This window comes from Branchiostoma floridae, chromosome 1, assembly GCF_000003815.2.
Source record: "Branchiostoma floridae strain S238N-H82 chromosome 1, Bfl_VNyyK, whole genome shotgun sequence".
Taxonomy (NCBI): Eukaryota; Metazoa; Chordata; class Leptocardii; order Amphioxiformes; family Branchiostomatidae; genus Branchiostoma; species Branchiostoma floridae.
Genome location: NC_049979.1, coordinates 18443773 through 18456676, shown reverse-complemented (window position 1 = coordinate 18456676; position 12904 = coordinate 18443773). Strand labels below are relative to the sequence as shown.

The 12904-nt window shown below is 40.9% G+C and overlaps 2 protein-coding genes across 3 annotated transcripts in view; one reads left to right on the top strand and one right to left on the bottom strand.

The window, feature by feature from the left end:
- Window positions 1-5135, bottom strand: part of LOC118426180 (heat shock protein HSP 90-alpha-like) — a 5688-nt gene extending 553 nt beyond the window's left edge. Inside the window, exons 1-4 of one of the 2 annotated variants that reach the window (XM_035835453.1) lie at window positions 4826-5135; window positions 2154-3564; window positions 1824-1976; window positions 1038-1503 (exon numbers count right to left, since the gene is read on the bottom strand). In XM_035835453.1, coding sequence (XP_035691346.1) covers window positions 1066-1503; window positions 1824-1976; window positions 2154-3564; window positions 4826-5001 — 2178 coding nt within the window. In that variant the 5' untranslated portion in view covers window positions 5002-5135 and the 3' untranslated portion in view covers window positions 1038-1065. Of the gene's footprint in view, window positions 1-591; window positions 1504-1823; window positions 1977-2153; window positions 3565-4825 lie in introns of those variants that run through there. The other variant, XM_035835445.1, reaches the window with a different exon arrangement.
- Window positions 5136-5364: 229 nt separating this feature from the next.
- LOC118426364 (DNA-directed RNA polymerase II subunit RPB9-like) lies at window positions 5365-9911 on the top strand. The gene is made up of 6 exons (XM_035835702.1): window positions 5365-5583; window positions 5950-6004; window positions 7777-7850; window positions 8337-8411; window positions 9033-9084; window positions 9405-9911. The coding sequence occupies exons 1-6, from the start codon at window positions 5525-5527 to the stop codon at window positions 9465-9467; spliced, it is 378 nt and encodes a 125-aa protein (XP_035691595.1). The 5' UTR covers window positions 5365-5524; the 3' UTR covers window positions 9468-9911.
- The last annotated feature ends 2993 nt before the right edge of the window (window positions 9912-12904 follow it).

Sequence of the window (12904 nt, the reverse complement as noted above, 5' to 3'; positions counted from 1 at the left end):
CTCTTCTTCATCGTCCAAAAAGCAACGTCTGGATGTAATAGTAATATGTGGAAATCACACACATTCTCGGGGTCATCCTTGTCCTCTAAGCATGTCCCATGACTGCTGTTCCATTTTAAGCTGATAGGTGGTGCTGCAGTTCAGCGTTGGATAGCAACTAAACTATTTTTGCAAAGCCTTTTTGGCTGTCAATAGCTTATAATTATGTAAAATGAAAGTTCCACTGTACTCTACAAACAAATGTTGAGCTCTGGTTGATTTACAACACCTTTTTAGTTTTTGTTGGGTTTTCTGTTTTATTAGGTTTTTGTAACTGCCAGCCAAACTTGCCATATAGTAAGAAAGCCTAACGAAGTAGTAAATTTTACTAACACGGCTGAAAAGATGTTTAAAAACAAACTGGAGCCTAATCCCTGCTTAACGAATACTCTGAAGGAAGGTGTCCTGAATCGTATTATACAATGATGAGGAGCAAACTTAGCTCATAGAACCAGTGTGTTCCAAAACCGTCTTAGATGTATTTGTGTATTGTTCATCCTTTGCCTCTGGTATGCCAGATTGATTAACAGAATACACACACAACCAGAAAACTGCAATTACTCAATAGTTACTTTATTTTCATGTTCATTTATCATCCTACAGAAAGTAATAAACATGAGAATAAGTACCACACAAGGACTCACAAACATCTGTTTATATCCTAGTATTCTATCATAGTTTTGTTTTTGTTTTTTTGATGAATCATACTTTGGAGTGCTCACTTTATGTTACAAAAACTGGTGACATTACAAACAATCTACACTACCACTAATATGACTACAATACTATTTTTCGTTCTTTCTGAAAAAGGAAACACTTCCTATAGGTGGAGGATTTGGGCAATAGAACATCTATCGGATAAATGAAACATGATCCTGCATCTTCCATTACTTCTTAATTTAAGACTGGGACCAAACTGTTCATAGTCGAAGTGTAATATGTTTCTTAAATAGTTCCTTTATCTCCATGTTGGTATGGTACAACAAACATACAGGAATGTTTCACTTCAGCCAGGTGACCTACGCCTTAGTCAACCTCCTCCATCCGTGATGTGTCGTCCTCGTCATCACCCTCCAGCGGTGGCATGTCTGCGAGCTGCTCCTCCACCTCTGCCTCGTCCTCGTCGATCCCCAGACCCAGCTTGATCATGCGGTAGATGCGGCCTGCGTGGATCTGTGGCTCCTCCAGCGTGAAGCCAGACGCCATCAGGGAGGTCTCGTACAGCAGCATGCACAGGTCCTTCACAGACTTGTCGTTCTTGTCGGCATCCGCCTTCACCCGGAGACTGTCGATGATGGGGTGCTCTGGGTTGACCTCCAGGTGCTTCTTGGCGGCCATGTAGCCGAGGGAGCTGTTGTCGCGCAGGGCCTGGGCCTTCATGATGCGCTCCATGTTGGCGCTCCAGCCGTACTGACTGGTGACGATACAGCAGGGGGAGCTCACCAGACGCCTGGAGCACTCAACCTATGGACAACAAAAACCAATGTACATTGTAGAGTGATGTCACAGAACAAGTGCAATAATGAAATCATACCTTATGAAGGCTCAATTCTTCTCATTGCAATTGTTAGCACAATGAAGAGTATGGACAGATAAGCATAGCTTTGATAAATTTATAATAAAAGGATATGAAAATAGTCAGGTATGATTGAACTGGCTCCAATCTTGACTTCTGATTAAGTCTTTTCAAATAGATTTTTCAGTACTAATTTAATGCATATATGTGCATAAGTATCTTTACACACTGACATCTCTTGGGTATGAGAAAAACTGCAGGAACTCACCTTCTCCACCTTCTTGTCCAGGATGTCCTTCATGACCTTGCAGAGTGGCTCAAACTTGGCCTTGAGCTCCTCCCATGCCTTCTTCTCTTCATCAGTCTGAGGTAGTTCAAGACCCTCCTTGGTCACAGACACCAGCTTCTTTCCTTCATACTCCTGTAATAGAAATAGCAGACAAGATTTTGTTAACATACTGATGGGACATGGACAGTAATTCACATCAGTGCTAATGTAGTGCAAATGGGTATAATTACTATTAATTTCATCTGTACAGAACTGCACTAGCTTTGACAGAACCAAAACTTCAATTTCAAAAAAGAAAAAGCAAGTTACCTTCAGCTGCTGGGTGGCGTATTCATCGATGGGTTCCACCATGTATAGCACCTCTAGCCCTGCTCTCTTGACTCTCTCCACAAATGCAGAGTTCTCCACAGCTGCCTTGCTCTCACCAGTGATGTAGTAGATGTCTTTCTGGTTCTCCTTCATGCGAGCTACATAGTCCTTGAGAGAGGTCAGTTCGTCCCCTGTGGTGGAACTGTGGTAGCGAAGCAGATCAGCCACCTTCTTCCTGTTCTGAGTATCCTCATGGATGCCTAGCTTCAAGTTTTTGCTGAAGTGCTCGTAGAATTTCTTGTAGTTTTCTTTGTCTTCTGATAGGTCGCCGAACAGCTCTAGACACTTCTTGACAAGGTTCTTGCGGATGACTTTCAGGATCTTGCTCTGCTGGAGCATCTCACGGGAGATGTTGAGGGGCAAGTCCTCAGAATCCACCACACCCTTGATAAAGTTCAGCCACTCAGGGATCAGCTCCTCACAATTGTCCATGATGAAAACTCTTCTGACGTAGAGCTTGATGTTGTTCTTCTTCTTTCTGTTCTCAAACAAATCAAAGGGAGCACGGCGGGGGACAAACAGGAGGGCTCGGAACTCCAGCTGGCCTTCCACGGAGAAGTGCTTGACAGCGAGATGATCCTCCCAGTCATTGGTCAGGCTCTTGTAGAACTCTCCGTACTCCTCCTGGCTGATGTCGTCAGGGTTACGGGTCCAGATGGGCTTGGTCTTGTTCAGCTCCTCATCTTCCAAGTATGTTTCCTTGATGACTTTCTTCTTCTTTTCCTTCTTCTCTCCTTCCTCATCCTCATCTACATCTTCGATTTTAGGCTTGTCTTCCTCTTCTCCTTCCTCTCCCTCTTTCTTCTCCTTTTCCTCCTCTTCTTCTTCCTCATCATCACTCACTTCCTTGTTGCGCTCCTTCTGTACGAGCAGCTTGATGGGGTAGCCAATGAACTGAGAGTGCTTCTTCACAACCTCCTTGACCCGCTTCTCCTCGATATACTCAGCCTGATCTTCCTTCAAGTACAGGACGATTCTCGTGCCACGCCCAATGGAGTCGCCGGGGTCTGGGCAAACCGTGAAGGAGCCTCCAGCTGAGCTCTCCCACCTGTACTGCTCGTCATCGTTGTGCTTAGTGACGACCTCCACCTTGTCAGCCACGAGGTACGCGGAGTAGAAACCCACGCCAAACTGACCAATCATGGAGATGTCAGCGCCAGCCTGCAGAGCCTCCATGAAGGCCTTGGTGCCAGAGCGGGCGATGGTACCCAGGTTGTTGACCAGGTCAGCCTTTGTCATGCCAATACCAGTGTCCATGATGGTCAAGGTGTTCTCCTCCTTGTTGGGGATAATCTTGATCTCCAGATCCTTCCCACTTTCCAGTTTGCTGGGATCCGTCAATGACTCATACCTAAAAGCAATGCACAGAAGTTGTTAATGGTGACATAATAGTAAATAATTCTGTTGCAAATCATCTTATCAATAAAGGCACACCAAGCAATTCAAGGTAGATGGCAAACAGGCAAATGCACAGACTTAGCAGTTTAACTCACCAATTCTTCTAAAATGTTATCTAAGTCCAGTAAATTTAACATTTCATAAGAAGTTCCACAGTTGTCCATGTAATAATTTCACTGACAAAATAGCCTACTGTGCGTGTGAGGTACAGGATCATTCTAGAATGTTACAAATATAGGAGGAGGAAGACTGTCAGGTTGGCCTGTCAATCATGTAATAAGTCTGAGAGCTGGTAGATTTCAATGTTTTCTTTTTTCCCCCCCATAAATACATGTGTAGACTATGTAGAATGAAAGCAACATGACCATCTGAAAATTACTAACAAACTAAATTTTGCTACATTTCTTCATCGCAATCCTTCTTTGGCTATGGCCGCCAGTATTGGGCCATTCTAAATAATTATTGATAGTGATAGAAAAGCTAAAATCGTTGGTGATATTCAATAAAAATCAATTTCAACTGGAGAAAACTCCACTACAAAATTATCAGTTGAACTGTTGGACGTAAAATCTCCCCCAAAATGGATAACAAAGGCAAAATTCTACAAGACATAATTTTCAGCTTAATAAAAATCTCTAGCAATCTACGCCTTCAATAAAGTTTATTCAACAATTTGCTTCAATATATTTGACATTACTATTTCCTTTTCTTTTTGTGCATAATTTGCAAATTTGCATGATCATAGACGCGGATCCCGAAGATTCTAGACCTTTCCACGCCAAGGACAGCTGCGCGCGTTCAGACCACGTGGTCGCCGGAAATGAATGGAATGAAACTCGCGGCACATGGCGCGGCGTCAGGCGAGACGAGTTTTCTACTCAAACCTTGGTGTTTTACCAAGGTAGATTCTGCCCCCTGTAACATATTCATCTACAAATAATATCTAGAAAGAAAGGCGTCCTTTTAGTGAAATTGAACGAGTAGTCCCCGAGCAGCGATAATTTTTCAGTCGTGTAGTGGAAGCGTTGGAGAACATGTGGCCAAGGAGGTTGTGACAAAGGAACAGGCAAGGCAAATCAGAAAGACTGTGTAACGTTACATGTGTCGCGACGTCGTGTAGTTGAAAGTAAGACTAAGGGCTCGATTGGAGCAGTTTAAAAGCGAAAGATAACCCTAGATATGATTCACAACACTACAATAAAACAGTTCCGTACCTGATTTTGTCGAGGGCATCAGAGGAGTTGGAGATGAGTTCCCTGAGGAAGATTTCCTTGTTGGAGTAGAACGTGTTGATGATCAGGGACATCAGCTGAGCAATCTCAGCCTGGAAAGCGAAGGTCTCCACCTCGGAGTCGTCCATAACCTCCGCTGCTTGTGTTTCCTCAGGCATGGTGATGATTTTCTGCTCTTCTGGGGAGAGAGTTTGAACCTGACTGTTAGGTCGCTATGGCTTGTACTCAAATGTGCCTGGCTGAGTCAGACCACGCTTTTTATATCGGCTTTCAATTTCCGGTTTCCAGAAGGTTCTAGAAGGTTCTACTGCTTCCGGTGGCATCACAACGATCAGATCATGGTTACTTGTTTATAAAAACAACATGTTATTCATTAACCATCATGTCTGTCATTAGAGTAAAATGAATGATATATGAACCATTGGCTAAAGACTCAAATTAGTCGCCAATAAAAGTTATTTTTTTTCGTTCTGCTGCTCTCTGTCGTTGTGATCTCGCGAGAGGAAAAAAAGCAGATCTATCTGGGTGCGAGATTCGACGAGACAGCATCCGGAAGTGGTGGAAAGTGTGCGCGCGCGTCGGACACTGTGTGTACCCTTCTAGACGCTTGTAGATATATAAGATTTCCCATTGATATCATTCATTTAATTTCTACTGCACGCACACTTGGGGTTCCCGAGAATGGACTACGGACACGACGAAGGGCCTGGATTCGTAGGAATCAGATTCTGCCAAGAATGGTTAGTGCCACAGCCCCCCTCCCCACTGACAAAGAATTTCTGTTTTTCTCTAGATAGTCCTGAAGTCACTTAGGTAAAACTGCATTATTGGATATTATTGAGCTAGGGGGTTAGAATTGTACGTGTAGTTTGTTGCAGATATAACTGTCGTGAGTATAACCATGGAGGTTGTTATAATACCTTTGCTCGGGAAGAAGGCGACGCCTGTAGATCGATCCCTATCTTCACACTTGCAGAGTGTACCTCTCGCTCTCCCATAGTTTGTCAAGCTTTGTTTTAAACTCATTTACATTTACTCATTATTTTTATATCATTATAATAATAATAATGTATATAATGACATAATTTTTTTTTCTTCATTTTCAGCAACAACATGCTGTATCCTAAAGAGGACAAGGAGAACAAGATATTACTTTATGCAGTAAGTATTGATGGTATATTGCAAAATGTTACAAGATTTACCTGTGCCCCCAGAAGACAAATACACTTAGTTTGAATCAGGTAACAACTTTAGATCACAAAAAAGCTCAACTTTTTATACAGCAGCAAGTCATCTAACTCCTCACAGACTATCGATTTGCTATGGTTTCTTCTTCATACTGTACTTCTTACAAGACTCACAAGGTTCTATGGTGCCAGATAGGCATCAAAATATGCAAATCAGATAAGTCATTTCGAAATGGCATACGTTGATGAAGATTAGACATCTATTCTAGGGAATAAATTACGACACTGACGAAATATAGTTGATACTATCTGAAACGTCTGACTGTTTCCAAAATCATATCCAGTTGCTTGATTAACTACTTTTTGACATCCATGGGTGCACGAGCATCACTGATTCCATGGCTATGCAGCTTTATGTCTAACCGCAGACAGCGTGTCCGGTATCAAGATTCCATGTCCGACTGGGAAACCCTAACGTCCGGAGTGGCCCAGGGGACCTTACTTGGCCCACTGGTGTTCCTAGCCATGATCAACGACGCCACGTCCACTACCAATAACCCTCACTGGAAGTACGTGGATGATTTAAACCTTGGAGAAGTTAGGATAGGGACAAATCCATCCAATCTTCAGACCGACCTTGACTCTCTTGACACTTGGTCTGAACAGAACTCTATGTTGCTTAACCCCAAAAAATGTAAAGCAATGCACTTTTGTTTTATGCGTATTCCCCCGGCGATGCCTCCTCTAACCCTCGGTGGACAGACACTTGGCATCATCACACAAGCCAAACTACTCGGTTTGCACATCCGGTCAGACTTGCGGTGGTCCGATCAAGTTGATGTCATGGTGTCAAAGGGCAGCAGACGGCTGTATCTCCTCAGTAGGCTTCGTCGAGCGGGTCTCACTTGCGCTGACCTCATCACCGTGTATTGTGGATACATAAGACCTACATTGGAATATGCTGCCCCGTGCTGGAACGCAGGGCTCACAAAAAGTCAATCTAACAGTCTAGAAAGAATCCAGAAACGGGCTTGCAGAATCATGTTGGGGAGCCAGTACTTGTCGTACTCTGAAGCCCTTATCACACTTGGCCTCCAACGCCTGTCAGAACGCAGACTGTCTCTGTGCCAGGACTTTGCCCTTGCAGTATCCAAATCTGCAAGGTATGCCCCCTGGCTGCCCCCAGCCCGCAACCAGCCATACAGCATGCAGCTCAGGCGCACCCGGCCCTACAAACTGCCAACTGGTACTAAACGGTACCTCACCAGCCCAGTCCCTTCAATTTTGAACATTCTGAACGCACTATAAGTAACACTGAAGTTGAACTGTGCTTCAGATTCTCTCTGTACCCTTGTCGATTGTCAGCAGTGAATAACTGACAGTGTTTGTACAATATTTTATTCCGATGTAAATAGTTTAAACGATTTTTAAAAGTGACATAGTTTGTATATGACAAATATGTATCTAGCAGTAACTCGTGTACATGTACTTGTCGAAAATCGCACTCGTAATTTTAGTTATATATTGAGTTTGCATCTAAGCCACCATTGTGATTGAAAAGCTGCACAATTCAGCCTCCTCTGGCGGCTGCAAGGTTGCTTTTATCTCGTGTCATTTATATTTCTGTGAAACGAATAAACCAGTCTACTACTTTATTATGGCATACTTTTGACATCAATTCTGTCCTGTGCATTGTGGAATTATCAGCATTCAATAAGCTCTAACCTGTATTTTTTTTTGTTTCAGTGCAGAAATTGTGACTACCAACAGGTTGCAGACAACAGTTGTATCTATGTCAACAAGATCATGCATGAAGTAGAGTGAGTGTCAGAGTTTTGTCAATTTTCCACATCCAGGATAAACTACTACTCGCCTGTGATAACACAATCTCTCACTGGCAGGGATTAATTTGTAACTGTCTGGCAGGATACCAGGAGCACCATTTAGTCAGGCTAGGTTAAAACTAGCTGTCAATCCAGGGATCAACGTCCCCAGCATTTTTATTTATTGCATGTTTATTTGTTGAATCAACCTGCTGATGCACCATTGTAAATGTAATACTAGTGTGATTCTTCAGTTAGCTTACTGTTTATCTTGCAACTGACTTTGATTGAATTATCCACCTTATTTGGTACCCAACTACCCATATAAAGGCAGATTGATCTTAAACCCTATAGTAATCTGAAGTAATCATAGAAATTTTATCAAATGTTTATTCCACCCTAGAAACTTATGTACAAGTAGAATTTTCCATTGATGCAAACTTTTTGAAACCAAACTGATGGAGTTTTTCTTCTCCTTCTCAGCGAGCTGACTCAGATTGTAGCAGATGTTGCTCAAGACCCTACCTTACCTCGCACAGAAGATCATCAGTGTCCAAAGTAAGATTCTGAGAGACCTAATGACAGGCAAAACGCAAAGTACAATGTTAAAATGGCATTTGACCAAGCTTGGAGATATTTAATTATGATCCAAGGCAATATTGACTGTCAGCCTATATACAATTGTATATTGTCAATTTCATTTTCAGGCCAGTAACTACAGTAATAGATTTAGATTAGAATATGATACTAGTACACAGTATATGATAAAAATATGCAACACTTCTTTCCATGAATAGCTTCATCAAGTTGGTATGTCACTGACTATATAACCCCAGCTTTATTTTCACCGACAATTCTGACTGGTTCACACTGCTTCTGTACGATGTGAACCAATCAGAAGTGCCCAGAGGAAGGTGATGGAAGTTCACAGAAATGTCAGTGAAAATAAAGCTGTGGTTGTCTCTTTATTTTGCAACACTTCTTGTTTCTAACACGACAAGATGGCATACCACGATTTTTATGAACTAAGATGATGCTACATTTGGGTCTTGTTATGTGGTGACCATTAAGTATAAAAAAAGGCTCTAGTATTCAAGAGATACAATTGAGATACAAATGTATTCAAGAGAGTCAGTGTACCACCACATTCATTAAGTGTTCTCCCTTCTCTGTTTACAGGTGTGGTCACAGAGAAGCAGTTTTCTTCCAGTCACAAACTACAAAAGCAGAGGTAAAAAGATTTCTGTGACTTTCTGATTAAAAAAGCTAAAACTACACCGTACCTTGTATGTATAAATATATATATATATATATATATACATGTTTCAACTTCAACATTATTGCCATGAACCTCTCTTGTTTTGGAAAACACAGTACCATCTAAATTCTAATGTATCACTGATAATTGTCGATTATAATATAAATGGTAATTACATATATGTTGTTGAAACATTGATGCCTACCTATTACATTCTATTCCTATAACCAAGGAGCTTTTATAAGCTCTTTGCTATAACATTCCATTTTTCTCTGCAATATTTTCCTTCACAGGATGCCATGAGACTCTACTATGTATGTACAGCTCCAAACTGTGGACACAGGTGGACTGAGTAATGCACCTTCAACCAGGATACATTAAGTGTTCATTATTAGTTTCAGTGGATTTAGTTTCTCCACAGAGCTGAAGATATTTGTTGGATTGTAACATTCATAGCATGGCATTTGTCCAACTAATACTACTACATTTGTAGACAGTAGTAATGTACCAAAACCATGGACTGGAATCATGCAAAGTGAATTTGTTGCCTAGGTGCATTTGGCCTTTTCTACCCTTTGATGCCAATTTTTCCTTTCCTTGAAGAGTAAGAGAATGTAACTTTTTATGTTTTTTTTTAGTGCAACACAGGTCAACCCATAGAAGTAACATTGATGCCTTTATCTCACAATATATAGATGTAAATGGAACTTTCTGGAGCATTGTGAATACAGTAAACAGCATATGCATCACCATTACTTTGTATTTACCTTGCAAATAAAACTACAATTTGTATCAAACTTAGTGGTGGTTATTCTGTTTGCTGAACCAAAAGGCACCTCACAGGGGTCAAGTCGTCCCTATATTCTCTCCAGACCAAATTTTTATCCCCAAGGAAAGTCAAAAACCAACTCTTTCAAAAATGATTTTATTAGTTTTCCTCAAAATCTCCTGTAACACATTTACATTTGTCTCCAACTTCCCAGACATCAGTAGGGAAGATGTGGTCCTTTGTAATAAGTGTATACATTTATTTAGTTACAATCCGATCCAATATGCATACATAAATAAAGCCATCAGTTGCAATAACAAATCATGCTAGGTGTAATCACATGTGGCTCAGCCTGTTCTTGATATCTACTTGTATCAATAGCTACTGCAGTAGGGAGATATAAAGGAATAATTTGTTATCAGCCTGATGGGCAATAAGGTTATTTAATATGGACACAAAATTCTGGAAGCAACATTCTAATGTAGTATTTATACTACGTGATACAATATGGCAAGAAACCAAACAGTTGTGCAGTAGTAAATATCTACAAAATGAAACAAAAAAAACTGTAACACATGAAAATAATGTTGCTGGCATGACCTTACTGTAAGATGAAAAATATGGTAACAAGTACAATGTACCATACCTGGGAACCTGTTCATATGGCCCGTTTAAAGTCATATGAACAATTATGTGTAGCAGGTAGCATTTTTATCTCACAAAGTGCTACATGTAGCTTGTACTGATATCTACCTAAAAATAAATACATGTACATGCTTACTCTAAATACCATGTCATGCAAGAAAATAGTGTAATAATGTAACCTGTTAACCAAAAACCTCAAAACATCCATCACTCTGAAACTGGTGCCCAAACCTACTATGTCCATGTTCCAGAGTATGTCAATAGTAGAATTCTCAGAATTAGTAATTGTAAGTGGAGATGTTGCATTTTACAACAGTGTTATTCATTATTTTTTAGATTGGATACAAGGACAAGATGGTTGCACATTTCTCAATATATTGAGAGGTAAATGCTGGTGAGGTAGGGATTGGAATGATTTCTAATGAATGGCACAAGTTCTCCCTATGAGACATCTTTTAATGGCATGGAGCTTTTGAGACAGGGCTGTCTTGTACATGTATAAATGAGTTGGCAATTCCAACCAGTTTTTCTCATTAATAGGTCAAGCTTGAAAAAACACACAGGATGTTTCATTCACTTGTAGCGATACATGTTGACCCACTTTATACACCATACTCTATGGCCTGTTGATTGGAAGTCTCTTAAGAAATAAAAAGATGGGACACTTCCTGGAAGAGGGTTCAAAGATTCACATACCGATAGGTCAGAAACTAGTTTTCAGAGATTCTTGGTGGCAGTGAGGAGTGTTACTTCTAGTGGGTCACATTTATACAACAGGTTATAACAGCTGGAACTATAAACCTGACAGTGATTCAGGCTCAGGGTATAGCTATATAAAGAAAAAACAAATATGTCTTAAAAACAATTATGTCTGGGCTTCTGAGAAAACTACTTCAATGCTGGTACATACAGCCTGCCATGTTTTGCATTGGTTATATCTCCAAATTCCGATACACCACAGCATTTCTGTTAACCTGTGTATTTGCTGTAGTTTGTGACCTTTGATACAAGCCAGAATGGCAAGAATGCAGGCCAATGGACACTAAGATACTTTACATGTGGACCAGTCTAGTCTAGTCTTCATAGAAAAGTGGGAGAAGGTATGGCAATTAAAACATACCCAGCTCTACTTCACATTTCTACACTACAACAATTTGGAAAAATATACCTACAACTCCTATCAATATACAAACTATATGAATATCCTAATACAGTGTTGGACGTTCCTGAAATCAGCACCATTAGCCTAATGTAATTACAAAGGACTTTACAGGGTGTAGATGAGACATGTTTAGTTAGCATATCCCTGGGGGTTACCATCAAACTGAGCTCACCACTTATCTGGATACCAGGAACTCCCACTCTAAAGGTAACAATCACAATTTTCTCAGCTGTTTCCTGCAACCCTGTACACACAACACAGTTCCTTCTCTGGTTTCTTCCTTACACCTAACCTGTTCCTGCTCACTTCTGTGATCAAGACAGCCAATTAGAACAACTACTTACTGGTTTAACTGATTAAATCCCATATGCATGGTACAAGTATGCCTTTGAATGGTAGCACATGGTCATGAACATGGTGAGTGCACCTGTCTCCAATACATTATTCAGCATTTACAGCATTCCTTTTGTCACTGTTTACACTAAAATAGGCTCCAGACTTCGCCTGTCTGGGAGGATATTCATCTTCTGTGAAATAACCTGGCTTTAGTTTGCCTTTGATTGCAATGAACAACAACAAAGACATTATCCTTGATCCATCCACACTGCCAAGCTTTTTCATGAAATATCTTGGCCTGCACTTGCCCCAGAAGGGTCATCATGTGCTGTGTATTTGCATACATGTGCTTCTTTCTGATAGTGAGACTTCTGTGACCATGGACATTGCCTCTTCCTGTCCATGTTTTAATCTCTCTAGATCTCTTCACAATTTACTTCCCTATGAGCTCATATTTCGTGATGGTATACTGCTCCTCTCCTAACAACATTTCCAAGGCTGCTAATTTCCTTAAATGAGAACTTCAACTTGCCTAGCCATGCATCAATATGGAAGCAATGTTCCAATCAGTTTCTGGAGGAAATTACCTCTTCCTGCCCTATGTATTACAACTGCAACAGGTCACTTCGCTCTACTTCCAGAGGTGAATATGCGCACAGCCAGGTTTCTATGTCCTTGGACCCAATAGGGAATACATACTTGTGGGTAAGTAATACTACAGGGTTATCAGTACAGCCAGCCACCAAAAATAACACAGACAGTGCTATCTGATCCACCACATGTGGCTTACCAGGGAGTAACTGCTGTATCTAGGGTAGAAACAGTATGATGTGTAACTAGCACCATGGTCAGGTTTTTGTGAGCTATAAGGATCTGATAAG

Excerpts from the sequence above, each read along its gene's own strand:
- LOC118426364 (XM_035835702.1), top strand. The coding sequence starts at position 5,525 with ATGGACTACGGACACGACGAAGGGCCTGGATTCGTAGGAATCAGATTC. Across the intron at positions 8,412-9,032 it reads GAAGATCATCAGTGTCCAAA|GTGTGGTCACAGAGAAGCAG; the intron begins GTAAGATTCTGA and ends CTCTGTTTACAG. Across the intron at positions 9,085-9,404 it reads CACAAACTACAAAAGCAGAG|GATGCCATGAGACTCTACTA; the intron begins GTAAAAAGATTT and ends TTTCCTTCACAG.